General features: G+C 36.1%; 1 protein-coding gene across 1 annotated transcript in view; it reads right to left on the reverse strand.

Moving 5' to 3' along the window:
• NKAIN2 (sodium/potassium transporting ATPase interacting 2) overlaps positions 1–21,159 on the reverse strand; it is a 549,497-nt gene that overhangs the window by 283,558 nt on the left and 244,780 nt on the right. Inside the window, exon 2 of the mRNA XM_087776902.1 lies at positions 19,919–20,056. Within this exon, the coding sequence (XP_087633028.1) occupies positions 19,919–20,056 (138 nt within the window). The remainder of the gene's footprint in view (positions 1–19,918; positions 20,057–21,159) is intronic.

Genomic DNA, 21,159 nt, shown 5'->3' on the forward strand with positions numbered 1-21,159 from the left:
AGCTAGCCAAAATTCAGCTATTTATTGGTTAAGATATGGTTTATTCCCTAGATTAGTGAAAGGAAAGACAGAGAATTTCCATTATAACTGTTATCCGTTATGTATATTAAAAGCTTTCCATTTTCACTGGTGACAACCACAGCATGCACACAACTATTGACTAGAAGGCTTTCATGAGGAACGGATTAATAGCATTTCTCCCTCTGGTAGATATAAATATTTCATCTATAGCTCAGGAAAACTTCAAATAGTTAAACTGTTAACAATATCATTCTCCATTCTCCTACCATGCTACTCCTCCCCGAAGTTTTGCAGCAGGGAAGCCTTACAAGGGTGGAAATCAGTTTTCACTGCAGTATAGCACAGTCATTATATGTCTTGACTTTCTAAATGCCCCTTCTTATGGTCTTCTTGTTCTTGGTACATGTACTTAGAAGTATAACTGAAAGCAGTGCAGTCTAGCTTCAAAGGGAGGCCTGTTAAGGTGGCTTCAGCATGGCTGTATTATCCAGATCTTTACCCATCCTGGTACAATCCTGCCCTTAAAGCTATGGGAGTAACCCTCTTTTCACAAGAGTTGGTGCAAATCTCAACCACTTAGAATAGTTTGAAAAGGGTTTTTACTTTTGCTATAAAAGATCAAAACCAAGTAATGTGAATCCTTGGAGCTTTTCAAGACCCAACTGGAGCAACCTGATACAAACACACTGTTGACTGTGCTTTGAGGTTGAGGTTGGATTAGAGACCTCCTGAGGTCCCTTCCAACCATAATGTCTGTATAATTCTGTACTATACTGGCCTTATTATGGCATTGTGATGCTATCTATATGTTGCAGTTCACATGCTCATGTTCCTATTTCCTTCTACAGGCTGTTTTCTGTTGTAGATGTTTTCTACAGAAAGTGGTCACAGTCTTCTCTCATCTCTTTCTCCCCAATAAAATAAAAGCCTTTAACACACATCTGTTGAGCTGTAGGAAACCTCCAAATGACTGTCCTAGAAGAATTTGGAGGTTCAAAGGAAGTGTTGACTGTGAACTAATTCTGTAACTGTTTAAAGCAGCACCCACCTGCTATATTGGTATTAAGCATGAAAGGTACCTTTTCATTTTGTTTTCAGAATTTTACTGGGCCTTGAGCCAAAACAATACAGCAATTAAAGGCATTCTGCTAATAAAAAAAAGGGGTGAAACCTTGCCTCACTCCTAAGTTGCACCGAGGGACCTTCTGAGTTCACCCAATTTTAAGGAAACATTTGCTCATTTAGCCCAGAGAAATTAAAACAAAGATACAATGATAGTACTCCATTACTACTTTACGTGCTGTAGGCTAAGAAAATAGCATGCCTTGTCTATGCTAGACTGATAAGCTAACTAGTCCTAATGGGCACTGGACCTTTGAAGACTGGCATAAACAAATAGCATTCTACCAAAGCACTAATTCTCAAAAATCCCTTTGCTTTTCATATTTAACTTCCCAAGTAAACATTTGTAAGTGTAAATGTTTCCTAGTAAGTGAGTAGAAATAGTTCCAAATATCAGAGAAATGAAACAGAAAAGTACGCACAAGCATATTCATGAATATTCCTGGCTGGCTTAACACAGCTGTCATCGACATTCAGCACTCACCACTCACCATGGAGCTTCAAATAGATTACATAAAATAGATGGAGAGACAGATGATAGATTATTCATTGAGAGTCAACCCCTACAGGGAGAGGGCTTACATTTCTCTGATTTTTGTACTCCCTCATGATAAAGGTTACACTGTAATGAAATGCAAACTCCTCCCATTCAAGTAATAGCATGGTCTGACTGTGACTACTTTGATAGATTTAAATGAGATGGGAAGCCTCAAATGTTATAGTTATCTAGTCTAAGGCCTCACTGAAAAAACCCAAAGCCAAGACAGCAAAAAATACCCCACAGGATACTTAACAAAGCTGCCCAGAAAAAATCTTTCCTATTATACAAAATGAGATCTGACATTTCAGATTTGTTTTCAAAGTGTATTGGCGAAAAAAATACAAAACACTTTAAACAGCAGTCGTCAAGAACAGACAATGGCCTTATAATACAGCACCAGCACAGGATGGGTAGGGAGCAATTCAGAGCATATAGAACCATAAACCTTATTCACTCATATCTCAGATGAGCAGTCACTAATGTATCCAGTTATTCTACTTTCACCTACCACCCTCCACACATAGCTAGACTTGAAATATCGTGGTAGAAAGTAATTAACTGTCAAACCAAATATATTTCCATGTCAAATTTAAATTGCAATAAAATTAGTTTTCTAGCAATAACAATAAACCAATTGAAAAATGCTAGTGAATGTGAACTACTTTGTTTTTATCATGAGGTAAACCCATGGTTGACTTGGTAAAGTCAACCGCAGCTTGAAACATTCCTATCTCTACTTGGATTTGACAGAGAGGCTGATGTAAGCAAGTGCTAATCACTAATGTTAATAAATGCCAGTTTCTGTGAAAATGTACGTTACCGGTAGTGAAAGTAAATTGTGAAATTGATTGGGCTAAACCTGGATAGTTACTAGATACTAAAGTTGATATTGGACATCTGAGTTAGTGTTGTGGAAGCACAGAAACATACCGATATATTTTGTCATTCAAATAATGGGAAAATACTTACGTACTATTAGGTAATTAATTCAGAAATAGTGTCAGTCCAACATACTGTTCTTTAATGCACCCTTAACTCTCTGGGAGTCTGTGACTGGAGCACTACAGATCACTCATCACTTAGCCAATATTTTGCAGCTCATCTCATCAGCATAGTTTTAATGGTCTGAGGAATACGTATATGTGAAACTTCGGGAGTTTGGTCATTTGTCTGATATATATATAAGACCATATTCAGATGTGGAACTGGAATCAGTCAAATTCAACATGCACACCACCCTGTCTAAACAGGGCTCGAAGCAAATTAGTAGGGAATAACTTAGCCTTAGGAAGTAGTAATTATGCCAAGGAGAGAGCCAAGCCAAAACAAAAATAAAAAAATATACTGGCTGTCCTATTTTGTTTGTAGAGATCGGAATAAAAACTTGAATTTCCAAAATATAACACGAGAAGATGGGGAAAGATATTGAAAAATTGGTTTCCTTTATCCTAGGGACTTGTTTTGCCTCATAGATCAAGTAAGAAAGACAGAAAAAGATATGAAGGCTAATAAGAGCATTAAAAGGAACTTAGAAAAACTGAAAAGACACAAAAAGCTCTCAAAAAGTTGAACCTCGGAGGGGTAGTTTGTACAGGTATGCTAGCATGAGGCCATAAGCAGCAGAACTGTGCAGACTCCATTTTTGAGAAGGGGAACTGAACAGAAAATTTGCACCACAGGTAAGCCCAGGACCCCAGAGATGGCAGAGTATTTAATTATCGCCCAGACATAGCATACGTTAAGGAACACAAGATCTAATGTAGGGACCTAAGTTATATGAATAGTGAGAAAAGACAGTTCACCAAAGTTTGTTACTACTAAAGGAAGATTTTCTATAGAGAAGCAAGGCCAAGAATAATACAGTGTGATTAAGTCTATATTCTACTTTATTTGCTTTGAACACAAGAAAATTTTACTTTAACATTTCTGTAAGTTTCTTTTTCTTTTAGGAACATTTCCTGTTTTCAAATGATGAGGCACAAGTATGGATAGACTTCCTACAAAGAAATAACTGCTGATAACATTAAATAATTTAGGAAAATATTCATATACTTCACAGTGAAAACATATACAAGTTGCTGAGCTTGTACTTCTTCATCTCTACCAAGATTTTTTTAATTTGCTCTTTATGATTTTATTCTTTTCTATCCTATGTGACAAGGTACTGCTTAAATATAAAACCTGCTGCAAAATCTATGTTAGCCCTAGTAATTTTTTTTAGCATTTTAATTTGCCTACAGTGTAAATATCTTATATGAGTTTAGCTTCTTTTTCTGAAAGACCATTTGAGTACTTTTTAAGAACTTATGAACTGTTCACTGATCCCACGATTATTGTCTTCACAACCATTTTTTCAGTTGGTTGGTTTGTGCTTTACATTACTGCAATGTTTTGCCTGTCCCTTTTCACAGACCATAAAATCAGGTATGGAATAGCCCTCTCTTTGTATTCAGATGAAGCAGGAATAGTGGAAAAACCCATGACACTGACTATTTTAACTAACTGATCTCTTTGAAGAGCGCCACAACTACTCAGTATAAAAAAATTAAGTAGATAAAGAATGAATTTTTAAAACACATAGATAAATATATTTCCAATGGGTAGCTTTTGAAAATTAATAATTTTGAAGAGAAGAAATTTCTAGTTTTTCAAAATACCCTTGTCATGTTGGTCAACTTATCTATACAAGTTCATTCAACATTTCAAAGAATTGAAATAATATCCTGTCCATATGATGTTTTCACAAGGCATGCTAATGCAACTGCAAATTTTAAGAAAAGCCCAGGTTCTCCTTGAGTAACTCCATAGCAAGTTTGTGTTGTTTTTAAGTGTGCTTCTTGCCTGAAAGCCTATGTGCTTTGCAAAAGGATTTCTCTTCTTTTGAAAGGTGCGATTCTGGGTACCCATGTCTGAGTGTGCAGAGCAGGGACTGGATTGTCAGGAGACCTGTGCAGTCCCTGAGCGATGGCCAGGAGAATGTGGCTACCTGGCACCAGCAGAGTATGGGTGTTAGTGTCAGCTGGAGCTCAGGATCACTCTGGTGACACACAGAGAGAAAAACACAACTCCTCTGAAGACAATAAAAAAATCTTCTTTGATTTCAATGTTGCCAGCACTTACTTGGCACCTGTTTCCCAGCTGGCAGAAAGGGATAAATCTGACTGTTCTGTCTTCTCTGCCACCAGGGGAATGAAGACTAGTCTTATGGGGAAGGCAACATTGTATTTAAAATCTCTAGTCATTGTCATGCGTGAACATATGCAATACTACCCTGACTTAATTAGCCCTCTGCAGTTCCTACAGACTCTCAGTGATATGGTTTGTACAGGAATCCTCCTACTATGCAGTCACATCTTTTTTAATGCAATGGAGTCCAAATAACAGCACATAAGGATTAAGACTTCTTTACCTCATTTCATGACCATTTTGCTTGGTTTTATTGCATCTAACATACAGACTTTATCTTCATGTCCAAAAAGGATTTCAGTAGCTGTGCTTCAGGCATTGCAGTCATATTATTTAACTTAATATAACTTCCAGCTTACATTAATTATTACTTTTCACATCAGGCTTAAGACACAAAAATTAAATATATGTATTTAATGTTCATATATCTACAATTTTTCTTAATCAGTAGCATGGCTACTGCATTTTTATGGGTAAATTCACCAGAATGGAATTGTTTATTTACAGTTCTGTACAAAGTATGCCTTTTCTTAGGTCAGCCCTTTTGAGGTTTTTTAGTCAACAATATGTGGATTCTTTTTTTTATCCCATGACTTTCTGTAAATTCAGAGTGGACTGGATTTTGTTTCCATTTTGCATTTTGCTTGACATTATACATTTTTGCACTTTGATTAGAGATTGCACCTACTAAACTAAAATATTGATTCCTGAATTTCTGTGCTAAATCTAACTCCTGTGCAGTACCTTGAATAAACCTGAATATCAGTTTTAGGTCTCTGAAAAATATATACAAAATATATAAGTTTTGTTTATTTGTGGTCTTATCTGTATCTGAGCTAAAATGTAGACTGTTGACCAATGCCCATTTTCAGACTTTTTGTGGCCATAAATTAAATGGCACATGTTTTAGAATCAGTTATGCTAGAATTCAATTATTGAATGGTAAAAAGTCAGTGTCAATAAAGTCATCTCAAAGAGACTTCTGACACAGAAACAGCAACGTATCTTAGAAACAGACAGGCATCACAAAAGGCTGCTTATTCACATTGTGTCTATACTTAATGTGAATTTAAGAATGACATCTTTATGAGGGCAAAGCACTGTCAATCAACCTAAGACATGCAGGCAAAACCACTAATATTGCTAGTAATTAAATTTATGACAAGGGTAAGTCTCTCAAGACAGAAATTAGGCCTACATTTTTTACAGAATACAGCACATTGAGATGAAATCCAAAATTGGCTTAACTAGTACAGTAAGTGGTGTAGAACCCAGAAACTTTATACCCTTTTTATCACCAAAAACATTTCAAATCTATGAACAGGTATTTCAACAAGACTAAAGACGGAAGATTGCTTCTTGTTTCACAGAAAGTAGAAGTAGTAAGTACGTAAAACCAAACTCATAAGTAAAACCAGTGACACACTTGTTTCAACATTACATTTCAAACAGGAACTTGCTCTTCAGGCAGATGCATAATTAAGGTGAAATATGCAAAGTGCCCAGTGCCACAGGCTATGAGTAACTTTTTGGTTTTTACAAATGATAGAAACATTTTCAAGATGATTACCTTAGATCTAGACTAGAAATGCCAAACTACTTAACAACAAACAGTTAAAATAAATTATGTCACCTTAAAATTCATGATTATATTTTCAGATTTATCACTGATTCAAAATATTTAAGAAAGGGAACATGGCTGCAATAATTGTGCTTGTTTATGTATTATTTAGAGAATGCTATCCTTCAACAAAAATTTTTATCCAAGGACTAGCACCTAGGCTCTTCCCAAAGCTGGTGATTTAATTAACTTGGAAACCTCTGTAGCTATTTCTAATAAGTGCTGTGTTTTTCTGGTTGGACAGTCAACCCACCACAGCTAAATTTTTTTTTTTTTTTGATCCATAAAGTAAAGAAAAGCAATCAAAACACTCATTGGTCTCGGAGCAGAAGCACCACAGAATCTTTAAGTAGCATGTTGGCTGAATAAAGCAGCATAAAAACCAGAATTGCTTATGTCTGCACTGACCCAAAATTGGTACTGAAATCAATGAAAACAGCTGTAGAGCTTCATTAAATAAATACATAAATAAATAAATAAATCATCTAACAAACAGTATGATTGGAAATAGTGAAGAAGCCATAGATAGGAACCAAACTGAGCAGCAGCACCATTGGTAGCTCAAACTGGTATAGAGGGAATCATAGTGTTTACTTGTAAAACTACAATGTTACTGTACTAGGCTTGTTTAGAAGTAAAATTTATATTGATATGCAAAATTCTGTCCTTAGAGGCATTTATGATTCAATCATACCTGCTGAGTTCCCAGCATATAAAATACTGATTCACTATGATCTTTATTATTTTAAATTTATTTATTATTTATACTTAAGTTTATCCAACACAAACGTACGTGGCAGTAACATCTATGCCAAAATATACACAATAACCCATAAAAACAAACTGCAAATAAATAGTGCCCTTGACAGCTAAATTATAGAAATAGGGAGCAATGGAACTTTTAGAACATGTTTAATAGTGCGTTTTACAGCTCTACTCATTGTTTATCTTGCCTTTCAGTGTTATTCAGAAAATGTATCTTCATTGGTAATGGTACTCATAGCAACAGGCAAAGCTTGAAAAAAGTAGTGTGTCCCTTTTCTTCCGGAGCTTCAGGAGTTGAAAATCATAATGAAAGCATTAAAAGTTGAAAAAGATAAGTACAGATGGGAAGTGAGAAACATCTCTGAAGTTCTGAAATGGAGATTTGTGACAAGGAAATTTACAGAAAGATTTTTATGTAGGTTCTTGTTTGGAAGGCAAAAAAAGAGTCACATTTGCAATATGACTGAAGAAAATCACCTCCATCTTCTCTCAAAATTGTAAATGGTGATTTGTAAATGAATAGGATTGTATAGCTCTATGATTCTCAATGCACCCTTCCTGAAGCATATCCTCAGCGTGACAATGAAACTCACAAAAGAAGAGAACCAGTCACATTGCCTAGAAAAAACTCTTGGAAAAAAAGGTAAGGATGGACTCCAGGTACTGGCAGTTCATCCTGTGCAGAGATATAAACCAACTATGCTAAAGTCGGCTTCACTTGAATGACTGACATCATTGCCTAAATCTTAATCAGTTGGCCAAAACAAGAACTGGGTTTCAGTGCAATGTAATGGAAAGTACTGTTATTCAGACTTTATTTAATTTAAAACGGACAGCTTTGGTTTAGCTATGTGCAGTACAATGCCATTTTAAATATAAGTGTAGAGTGGCTGAATCAAAGTGAAGACAATAGAGGAAGACATAGACAGGAATACAGAAGGAGCTGGAATAGAAAGAGGAGCGGCAGCAGAGCCGTTGTTATGTGACTGTACTCCAGAACAAGCTCCGAACCTGCAGCCTGTTGCAAGGAGATGCAGCAGAGCAATGTGAGACTCGGATAGGTAGCTTGGACCAGAGGCAATGTTCTTTTTTAATGCTTATCTCATTGTAGCATAAGCTGTTAATTAAAATATATTAATCTCTTCCTGGAAGGAGCACAACTACAGGTTCCAGCCACCATCGTAACAGCCACCGAGCCTGACAAAAGAATTATCACAAAGACAGCGTGAGGCATCAGCAGACTTTTCCCTTGGTGAGAGAGAGAGTGTCCAAAGGCTGTTTTATTATTCCTTTTTTCTTACAGAAGTATTCCACACTGTTAAGTAGCTGTGATCCCAATCTTTATTCCTAGACTTTACAGAGAGTTGGGGGCATCTCTATGTTTGCAGGATGCAGGGGATAAAACACTGGCTTGTAACTTAAGAAAAATGGATTCACATGTTGTTCTGTCACAGCCTTTCCTCTGGTACTGAGAAAATGTCTCAGTCTTTTAGTGTTTCAGTTCCCACTTCGTAAAGCAGTGGGGCAGTACTTCCCTGCTTCAGTAGTGTGACACAAGGACAGAGACATTAAAAGCTCTGAGGTGGACAGACACTCCATAAATGCATGTTATAAACAAGATGAAAAGATAGAGCTATAACCTCATAGACAAGCGAATGTCAGCAGTAATTGATATATGCCAGCTAAAAAAAATACTAAATAAACAATGTGGAAATCCATAGTAACAGGTATAGGAGCAATTGTGAGAAATACAAGGAAATCTGATTACTCTAGATAAAGAGAAATATTTGGCACTGAACTACAGAGGTCGTCTCAGAGCAGTAGAAACATTACCTTATCCTTGCTTGATTTTTAATTATCGCTAGCTGGCCAGAGCTACTGGGTGTTTGAGAGAATTTTAATGCTTTCAACTGCAGTTCAGGTAGCGGTAGCAAAACTCATGGATTTTCTTTCTAATCTCTTCCTCTGAATATCTGTTAAAGACATCATCAGCTAAGTTGTTCATTCTCCATGCTTTTTACAGCATTTCAACTACAAAGTGCCAATTAGACATTATTTTAACAGAAAGGGTTGCTTGTTCTTAAAAAAAAAAAAAACCAAACCAACCACAAAAAAACTGTAGGGTAAAACCCACTTGTCATTATAGTGACAAACCAGAGGATCTATTCTAAAGAAAGAGAGAATGAAAAGTAGAGGAACTTCATGTTTTGGCACCTTTCCAGGGATTCTGTAAGTGAGTTCTCTGGTTTGAATGAAAAGACGTTATATATTATTAGCAGTTCTACATGGGACTTTATTCCTCAGTGGAAACTCCCTCGAAAACCATCTTCCTTTTCTGTGGAATGGATAAGGGAGAGATGTTTTGAATGGCTACTTTTTAAATGTGAATATGATTCATTGAAAGGGGATAAAAGCATTAGGAAAGGATGAATGTAGCTGAATTCTATACCAGTTAAACCTGCTATGAAACTAATAATTAAGGATTTAAATTGAAAATATCAGACAGCGTCATGTACTGAGCAGGTTCTCCATAAAATTCATGGAAATCAATACTGTACTTCATTATATGATGCAAATTATAATTTTCATCTTTTAATGCTCAACATATATATCACTTTAAAACCAGTATTAGCTAAGTATCTTTAAAAGGATTTGTTATGATGGAAAACTTAAAAAACACTCTGAAAATTAATGAAAATCCATCTTAATCTAAAAGAAAAGAAAACTCCAAGCAGCACTGTTGTTGAAGTAAACTCTGTCCTGCAGTCTTGTCTGGGGTGTCTTTCACCATATTTTCTGAAAACATCCCAAATTAATTTTCAAGATTCAGTGGCTCTAAGAATGTAATAGATTTCATGCTCAAATAAGTGAGAAGAGTTTATTGCATTTTCAAGATGTTTACTATTTAAAAAGCCTCTTTGAGTCTGACAACTTCTCACTCAATTATCTACAATGAAACTCCAGAGGGCTGGTATACTTTTTCTCTTTAGAACTCTGTTTTCTGACAGTAGGGGACTTCTGAAAAAGTAATGTCCTATACAAAACTTATAGGAATCAGAGACCTAGGATCTCTTAACTGGGATTCTTTCCTTTTTATGTCTTGACTAGTTCTCTGATCAACAGGGTTTTTTTTTTCCATTGTGCTTCCCTAGTGCTGGCAGACTAACTCTCTGCGTACTCTTTAATCTTGAAAGAATATTTTACACTTTCTTAAGAAGAACGTGGGTCAGCTTTTCTGAACACAGAAGAAATTTCCTTTTCATACTTTCCTTTAGATTATTCCTTTTGTACCTCAATGCCTCACACCTAGATATGTTCCAGTGAAGAGAGTAGATGAAAGTAGTCAAACTTTACCCAGACAATTTCTATAAAAAAAAAAAAAACAACTTAGTGTAGACTTTATTCTAAATAGTATGAAAATTTTAAAGTCAAGAGCCAAAAAAGGCAGAAAATGCCAGAGAAATTTACTGTAGGCTACCTTCTTTCATCCACTTCCATGCAGTCAAGACAGATGCACTCTGCATAATATTATACTGGAGGTGATTCTCTGACATATTTGCCCAAGGCTCAGCCAAATCTCAAGGGCTGAAAAATTTGAGATCTGTTGAGATCTCTTGCAAATTATCAAAATATTTCTAAAAGGAGAAGTCAAAATCAAAAGCCCAGTGTAACTGAAGCCTAGACTAGCTTTCTGGACTGATTATCAGGTAAAAAAGCAGACCATCTGTTTAAAACTGATATTTAATACTCCATCAATAAACTAACCAATAAGCATAAAGAAAGAATGACTTTTTGACCATTGGAATACTTAAGCTTCTCTTTGTTCAAGTTCTGTATGTGTGCAAGGCACTAGACTCAAAACTTGGATTAGTCGAAGCCCTACAGTGATGACACTGACCAGCAAGCTATTCACTAACTTCTACTCCCTTCACATTCCCACCCCTACCATAAAGTAGGCTAGATTCAGTTTCAAAAGTAAACTGCTGAGCCTGTCCTTTTAAATATAAATGAAAGCACATTTAAATCCACAACATACTAAAATCTAATCTTTTAACACAACAGCAGCAAAAGCACTCTATTAAACACCATACCTCCCTGTGAATTGAAATCCCTTTCAGCAAATGTTGTTTAAAGTCCAAAGGGCAGTCTTCTACTTACATCCCTACCGATTTTTCACAGTATCTGCCAGAAGTGAGCAAAACTCGCCAATAAAATAGCAGTTAGCAAAGTTTACAAAGGTCATTCTTATGGAGGTAGCATCCAGTAGTGAAAGGACAGAATATAAAAAGAATCCCAGTCTCTACTCTTCTATGACATCCAAATTGTTATCAGTAATCTTTTATAAGAATTTTTAAGAGAAAAAGTTGTAATAACATGCTCCTGCTCCAGATATTTCTGAACATGGAGATATTTCAGAAAACACTGACGAGATCTGACAGAAGATAACTGAAATGGTGATCAGGACAAAGGTGAGCTTTGACAAACAGCAAGCATCCCTCAACCAAACTATTTAGTAAAAATTCTGTAATGAAAAGAATGTTACTGATATTGAATACTTATCATGGAAAGTGCTAAGGAGAATTCACTTTGCTATTCATGGCACAGAAAGCTTTTCATGAAAGTGCCCCTATGCAGTAATTACTATACCATAAAATACCAGTGCTTCATTTAGCATCGATTTATCTGGCATAATGAAAACCAAACCATGAATGAAACTTGGGGTTAATTCAGGGTCGAGGTGGATTCTCCAGCACTGTAATAGTCTTAATTCATGTTATGATTTGGAGCTTTACCTGAGTGTCCCAAAAATGGCTCTGCAATACTAGTTTTGAATGTTTACTAGTGCTGTTTTAAGTTTTCTATTTTTATTCTGTATGTTTTTGTTTGCTCTCACACGTTTGGTCATGCAATTTGCTCTTCAAAGCTTTTTCTTACTTCTACACAATCCTATGCTGTATTATAATTTTAGTAATTTTCTTTAATTTACTTCATCAGACATAAACTCTCACAGAGATGCTTATTTTAGTTAACCATCTCCACTAAGCAGCCATGTGAGTGTGCTGTTTTTCCTTTGCTTTGTCTCCTTTTTAATTTGGGAGACTCTGGGGATCCTAAACTATGATCAAGATTTTATTCCCCATTTTTCACCAAGATGAGGATTAGTAATAAATGTTTGCTTCTTGATATTTCCTGAGGCACAGTGACCACTAATATTGTACTCGCTATTATTTGATGAGTCAGACATAATTATTTTTTAACAAACTCATCTGATTTACTTTTGACTGAAGGAAAACTTTCTGTGTGACTAGTTTTTAATCAACACTCCCAAGAATAAAATGAGTAAGCATTGAGGAACTATTTTGTTAAAGTTTGGCCTGACTGAGCATTTGTTCTATTTAGATGCAGACAGAGCTTTCCATAATGACCACTTTGGGGGATGCTATCAGCTCCTTGATCTTGTATAGTTTGTATTTTCTGGATCTTTTTGATCTTTCTGACTGAAAATGTAATGGCAGTGTGCTTATATTACTGTTACTTGAAACTACTGGATGAGTATCTCCACTTTTTTCTTTCCCAAGTGTAAGAATTTCTTTATACACATGCATTTCCCAAATAAAATAGCTATTCTGTCCTCCCTGTTTAAGGCACATGCTCACTACATAGTGCTTAATTTCTGGAATTGTACTATTTGGGGAAATCACTATTCTGTCAACATTCTTTTTTATTGCTTGTCATTGAGACATCTCTCTTTTTTGTTCTGTTTTAACTTTTCCAGTGGATATATATACATTTGAATTACCTTTGACTTTTTAGCCATTACTTAAGTTTTTACTGACACGGATTTTTCTACTAACATGGAAACACAACCTCTGTGGTCACACTCTTCCTGGTTTTGATCTGGCTTTTAAGTACTAAAATACAAATCAGCTTGCATCATAATATTTTCAACCTGACTGAAACCAATAAATCCTGGAAATTTTACACTGAGAACAGCGTGGATAATGAAAAATGTTTCCTACAAGTACCATTTCCAATTTTAAGTGGATTTACTTCAGTCTTGTTCAGCTTGCTTTCTGCTTCACATTCAACAAAGATTTTAGTAAACATAGTGACAGAATATCCTAAAAATATAATCATTCTGTTGCAAGTATTAGTAGTATTTGCAGAAAAGAAATTCTGTTTTTTCAAACACACTTGTGCCACAAATGCAAGTTTAAGAGGCTGGTGCTCTTCGAAAGATAAGTAAATATAATATCTCTATATTTATATAGCTAACTATTTTGTTGCTTAATTTGCAATTAAAATTACCAGATATCTATGTTGAGCATTGGTAACATTGTATTCAGTAACTGAATACATTGAAAGAGCATAGATATAAACTACAGCATAAACATTCATATTCATTATTATCCATAGCAAACTACTGCATCAAGGAACAAACTGAGGAATATCATTATGTGTGCTTGAACGACATGTTAGCAAACAAAACATCTTGCCAATGGCACATTTTGAAACAGAATCAGTATCCTGATTCACAGTCTCCTGCGACAGCCAACAGACAAAGCTGCTACTAAAATGTTCAAGGTCTTTATTTACTTAATTGTACTTAGAGTATTATTGGGCATTAGCTCAAAATGATTACGCAGAAGATTATTGCTTATGTCCCCAAATTATCATTTGCTCAGAAAAGGTGTGGAGAGCAAAGAAGTTGTTTGTATGACTATGTGCCTCCTTCTATGAATAAATATCTACATTTTAGTTGCAACACAGTAAATCATCACATAAGCACAGTTAAGGTGAAGCACTGAATGATTTATCTCAGAATGGAGACAAAAGTACTTCCTGAGAAACCCCTTTACAGAAAGCAGTCTCAGGTAGTAGTCTGACTTCATAGACTTCAAGAGCTTTGTGCTTTGCAGGCTGACCAGAAGGTACAATGAACATTCCATTTCATTTCATCCTCCTCTTTATTAAATGGGTTTATATATATATTTTTCCCAACAGATATAAAGAAAGCAGAAGTAAAATATATTTTTTAATAATTCCTGTAGTGAGCTTGAGTATATGTACTTTCTTATTTTAAATAAAACAAGTATCTGGAAAATAAATCGGATTAGGTCAATAGGGTAAATTAATCTCAGAAGAACTCAGTTATTAAAAAATGTTAAGCATAAGAATCCTTTTATTTTACTATAAACAACTGTTTCATCAGGAAAAAGAACTGGAAACTCATTCTTTTACAACATTTAGCAAAACAGTCTCCTGAAATGTTTTCTCACCAAAAATTCTGGCCAAATCATTAACTATATGGAGCCTGTCTTTAAAATTCAAAAAAGTAGCTCAAAGAGCATGGCTCTAGAACTGCAGATTCCCTGATGTTCTTGGCTTTACAGTTTACTATGACATGGTTTAAGTTGCTTGATAGTATCCTGGTATGTACATACGATAGATGAACTGCTGCATACCTTCCTATACTACTTCAAACATTTAAAAAAACATGGAAGACACTAAATTGCAATATACAACTGAAATACTCTAAAACAGATCAGGTAGACTCAGGGCTACTTGTGATATAAGGCATTAAGTAGATCCCACTAAGGGTTTTGAAGCCATTGACAATGTCTAATCTTTAAAAAAGATATAGATTAACTCAGTTATACTCTCTGGGGCCTAATGGTTTGGCTGACTGATGATGCTGCAGGAAGCTCAGACGTAAGGTAGTTGCCTCTTTCTCTTTTTTAATATATATAGGCAATTACATGTTAAGTAATGTACCAGTAATAATCTGTCCTTTTCTTCGAGACTTAATGTGACCAGGTATTTTCCTGTATAAGATTCTTTTTGCTCTTAAAGGTTGCAAATTTGCTTTGTGTCAAACTGAGATCCTTGTTCTCTTCTGCTAGTATATTGTGGTCTGTATGAGTCCCTATTATGTTCACTATTATTAGGGAGTGTTACTATTATGTCTAAGAGGAGAAAATCCTAGAACAGAATAAATTAATCCCTGGGAAAATGTTAGTAACATTGTTGTCCACTGCATAATTTTGCTTCACACACAACCAAAGTCCACTTGAACTGTGCAATGAATAGGTCATTACGAGAAAACAATTTGTACAATCTCCTGCTATCACAGATTTGAAACAAGGTAATTCCTTCTGGATTAAAAGTTTTCTCTCTTATTGGTATTGGATCTTCACTTTATGCTCAAGGCAGGAGAATTTATTCTTTAGTACAAATGCTTTTTCACTTTCTTATCACTCTGTCTATAACACTGCTCAATAAAACCTACAGAATTGTACAAAAATTCTTTCTTTGATGGAACTAATTCTAGAAGAACTAAATATAAGAGGTCTAGAAGGTATAAATAAGCAGTGCAAATTACAGTGGAATCTACCTCCCAGACATGATTGTACTCAAATTCTTACATTTCATAATTCACTTCAGAGTTTTTCTCTATACGTTTATGTCACGTTTCTTTATCTTCTTCCCATGGCAGTGAAGAAACAAAGTGCTTAATTTTGCAGTGCTACCTCTGTAGCACTAGAGACCCATAAGGTGAGCTTCACCTGTCAGGTAGATTCCTCTGTTTGGAGAAGAGAATGACATTCAGCACAAATTGGACTTTTTGTCCTTCGTATATATTCTGAGAATGCTTTCTAGAAATGTTAAGAGAACAGTAGAATAAGATTGCCACAGTTTTCCATAATACAGGAACCAGAAAACATCAGTTCATTCAGTGGCACTTCCTTACTCTTTTTCTTTCATAGAATCATAGAATAACAGAATGGTTTGGTCAAAAGGGACCTTTAAAGATCATCTAATCCACCCCCCCTGCCATGGGCAGGGATATCTTTCACTAGATCAGGTTTCTGAAAGCCCCATCCAACCTGACCTTGAATACTTCTAAGTATGGGGCATTCACAGCTTCTCTGGGCAACCTGTTCCAGTGTCTTGCAATCCTTATTTAAAAAAATTTCTTCCTTATGTTCAATCTAAACCTACCGTCTTTCAGTTTAAACCTATTGCCCCTTGTCCTGTCACTACAGGCCCTGGTAAAAATCTCTCTCCATCTTTCTTATAAGCCCCTTTTTTATATGTCGAAAGGCTGCAATAAGATCTTCTCAGAACCTTCTCTTCTCTGGGCTGAACAACCCCAGGTCTCTTAGCCTTTTTTCATAGGAGAGGTGTTCCATCCCTCCGATCATTTTTGCGGCCCTCCTCTGGACTCACTTTAAGAGGTCCATGTCTTTCTTGTACTGTGACCCCAGAGCTAGACACAGTACTCCAGGTGGCGTCTCACCAGAGTGGAGTAGAGGGGCAGAATCACCTCCCTCGACCTGCTGGTCACACTTCTTTTTATGCAGCCCAGGATACAATTGGCTTTATGGGCTGCAAGTGGACATTGCTGGCTCATGTCCAATTTTTCATCCACCAGTACCCCCAAGTCCTTCTCGGCAGGGCTGCTCTCAATCCCTTCATACCCCACCCTATATTGAAACCGGGGGTTGCCCTGACCCAGCTGCAGGACCTTGCATTTGGCCTTGTTGAACCTCATGAGGTTCACATGGTCCCACTCCTCAAGGTTGTCCAGGTCCCTCTGGATGGCATCGCCTCCCTCAGGTGTGTTGACCACACCACTCAGCTTGGTGTCGTCTAAAAACTTGCTGAGGGTGCACTCGATCCCACTCTTCATGTCACTGATGAAGATACTAAATACTATTGGTCTCAGTACAGACCCTTGAGGGACATCACTCATTACTGGTTTCCACTTGGACATTGAGACATTGAGTATAACTACCTGGATGTAGCCATCCAGCTTCTTCCTTATCCATCTAACAGTCCATCTGCCAAACCCATATCTCTCCAGTTTAGCAGCCAGAATATTGTGGGGGACCATATCAAAGGCCTTACAGAAGTCTAGATAGATTACACTCATAGCTCTTCCCTTCTCTACTGATGCAGTTACTCCATTGTAGGAGGTCACTAGATTAGTCAGGCGACTAATAATCCATAGTAGAGTGAGGAATATAGGCCAAGCATATCAGCACAGCTGGAATCCCTCTATAGAAGGAATGGGGTGAAACTGAGCCTCCAGGCAGAGCCCTACCCAGGTGAAGAACATTGCTTCTTTCCAGAACCCTTAATAATTTGCATTGGTATTACCTCTCAGGCATTTGCATTGATGGATCCTATGATAGCACTGCTAAAAAACACATTTACATCTCAGTCATTACGCTGGCTAACCTTTGTACCTACTGAAATCCTTATTCTCTGTTTCAGCATAGTGCTGTTAAGCAGTCCTTTTATCATTATTGTTTTCACAAAAAAAATGGCTGGCTTAATTATTATCTTTTGCAAAGACACCTTTGAAAAGACACTCATTCCCACCCTCAGAACAGATGTTTCACCTCCTGCATCAATTGCTCATTTATTGGTTAATGGTTTAGGTTTACAAGCAAAAATGAATGTGTTCTTGCTGAATGTATATTAAGATTAACCCCTCTGATGATATTAAACTTCAATTTCCTGTCCTCTTTGTCCAGCAGAACTCCTGCATCCCACGTAATTTGAACTGTTTTCCAAGGCCTGAAACCACACAGTCACCTATTTTCCTCACCCACTTCTAAACTTCCCTGTGACTCTTGCGAGTTCAAGGACACACTTTCATTTGTGGTGTCCCATCTGTCTAAAGCTTATTTCCTCTTTGCCCTAAGCCACTGAATCATTTCTTTAAATCTCACCTTAAAACCTCCCTGCTCTCTTTAACCTATGATTCACAACCTCTGGAAAACTTTTTTTGTGATATCCTTTATGAAGCATGTACAGTAAAAAGGAAATTTATTGCAGCCTTGTTGAAGCAAGCTATACTAGAGGTACTAATGTGACTGTGGATTAAGGGTCCTATAGGGTCCACTCAAGATAGATTGACCCTTGCAGAATCTATTGAAGTCTGAGTATTTACATTCACTCACCTGAAAACCTCATAGCTACACCCTTGCAGGCTTATAGGCTGTTATCTTTCTTCTTGCTTTTGAACTCATAACTTTACTCCTGATGTCAGATGACACCACTGAGTTTTGCCCAGCTTCAACAAGGTGCATAGTCTGGGCCCAGTAGAACTGAAGAAAAGGATGCAGTTCCCTTATCTCTCTCTTCAGTGACCAGTAGCATTTCCCTCACCCTGACTTTAGATACTCTCCAGAGAGCAGCAGCAGAAATGAAAAAATCACAGCACTCCTCTGTTGATCCAACTAAATGAAGGATGAAAGTTTCATCATTGTTTCCTTATCTAAACGGTCTGTGATAGATGGCAGATTCAGGTGTCTATTATAAAATCTGAGCAAGACAAACAATTTGATCTTAGATTGGTTCTATCCAGTTCAATGAGAGGATGCAGGGAGGCAAACTCACAAAGCCAGATGGGCTACACAGTAAGGGTGAGAGGGAGCTCTAAGAAAAGATATGTGTGAAAATTAGTAGGATGCTGTGGCACAAACAGTATCATCCAGAAACTCATGTGAGTGGTACCTATTTATAAGGCTGGTATTCCTCCCCATTCACAATACACTCATCATTGTAGCAGGTAATTTTCTGTACTCCTGTTGAAAAGGCCATTTAAATATAGTTTTTTTTTGTTTAGCTCAGCTAAGAATTTTATGCTCAAGCTCAGTTTTATGCCTTAGAATAGTCTTGGGATGGAACTTTTTAATCTTTTTATTTAACTGACACTTGCTTCAATTTTTGTTTTTTTATTTTCAAGCCTTTTGTACTTGTCAAAACACTGGAAATGGAAGAAGAAAACTCCAGTTCACATTCACATGACTCCCAGAGTTGTGATTAAATATAGAAGGTTTGCAATATATTTTTCCATGTTGATATTATATGTTTTGGAATATATTAAATTGTGTGCACGCATAAAGAAAATATACATGCGGACACACATTTTCCGCATAGAGGCAATCACAGAGATAGAAATGTAGACATATATGTAATTTATTACTGTTAGCATCACATGGTAGCACGGGGGTACAAGCAAAACTTCTGTCTCCTGAGTGATTACTGGTATATGTGGGAACAGTGTAAGAAGAAACAGGCTTTGCAGAAGTGGGTACAGATTCAGTGGAGTTATTTTTATTTGACACGAAAACATGGTTGTGTATGGATGAATCTTTTTGACTGCTATTTGTCTCTGAAAAGTATACAAGCTTTAACTGAATTAGCAGTCAATTTTGATAGAAATATTGTTATGCAAATCTATTTCTAACAAAAGGTATTTTGAACGATGGCTTTCAGATTTGTTATTCAGTCTTTATAGACCTGTAAATGGGGCAAAAAGCAAACCTAGAGTATGAAATGAGGATTTCATTAATACTGTATTATACCAAAGAGTACAGCCATGCTTAGTTTGTGTATGAGGGGTAGGTGAATAAGGAAAAGAAATGGATTAAAAATATAAAGGTCCAAATCCTTACTTTTATTCTGGAGCCCTCAGTCCATCAAACCTGCATTTCTTACCGTATTCTCATACTTCATTTTCAACTTGGACTATAATTTCTAGGAGGGATATACAATTTCTATTTAATTTATAAGCAATAGAGTTTGGAACACTTTTTTTTTTTTTACATGCACATCAAAATAAGTAAATAAAATGAAATACTCACTCCTGTTATGTAACGAGGTCTATACTGGATGGTTCCAAATAAGCCAAGTATGACTATAATAATGTGTATAAAATTTGCCAGGATGGGTGCCCACTGATAACCAAGGAAGTCAAATATCTGCCTCTCGAGCACAGAAACCTATGATTAAAAAGCAAAAGCACAAATAGATTAGAACAGACCAGAAAACATCTATTAGGGAATTCCCCTTCCCATACGCAAGATAATTGCCCTGAGTTAAAAAAACGGCAGCATTCTGGTAGGCTGTGCAGAGATAAAATGCTGCGGAAACACAGCTGCTGTTCCTTAGAAGATCGAACTACCACAGCAAGGTGCATCAGAGATATATCAAATGGAAAATATAGGACAGAACTAGATCTTTATTCCCACTTCCTGAAGACATGAAGGTGGAGAGAAAATAAAAACAACGCATAAACAAACAGAAAAACAATATGGGCTTACTACATGTAGTTACTCAAAAAAAATCTCACTGGGTCTGTGTTTCTAAAAGGGGAAAAGTGAAAAGTAGGACAAAGTACTGACAAAATCTATTAAAAACAGTATTATGTAGCTTCCTCCTCTTCCACAGATGCCAGAATCATAGGGGATTTCCTTACATAGCAAGTGAAAATATAGACCTGATTTTGAAAGATTTTTTTTTTCCTTTACTTTAAAAACTTAAAATTTTTTGTTAAACAACTGCACTTCGTTCTCTGAATCATATCCACCAGCTTCAAATGTTTAATGATGTTTCAATGACATTACAGAGAGAAAAGAAAAGGTTTGACAAAGAAATATTCATCTTTAAGGTCTAGGAATAGATAAAGAATTGTCCATTTTCTTCTTCTTCTGGAAACAAGAGTTTAAAACGAGAACAGGAAAGAGGAAAAATGGATGCTTTGGATGAAAAAGTACACTATGGTAAGAAAAGAAAAATATGTTTTAATTCAACGCCATTTTAATAATGCAGTGAACCCAAAATGTAGAGATACTGAGAATCAGTTCCTAATGTTAGAAAATAAACATCTGCCACATCATCTTCTTAGCCTTCCAAATAAATAAAATATCATAGACAGATTATCTTATGTAATCAGTAATAAAATTATAGAAGAGTTAAGTGTAATTACAGTGAACCATTTTTACTAATGCATTATTTTTTTCCAGACTTCTGCTAACTGTTTTAAAAATACATACAAAATAAAATCAGCCTGTATACAGTCATGTTGGAATAGCTCAAACTATTT

This window comes from Nipponia nippon, unplaced genomic scaffold (assembly GCF_047370975.1).
Source record: "Nipponia nippon isolate SJK-2023a ecotype South Korea unplaced genomic scaffold, ASM4737097v1 scaffold_4, whole genome shotgun sequence".
Lineage (NCBI taxonomy): Eukaryota > Metazoa > Chordata > Aves > Pelecaniformes > Threskiornithidae > Nipponia > Nipponia nippon.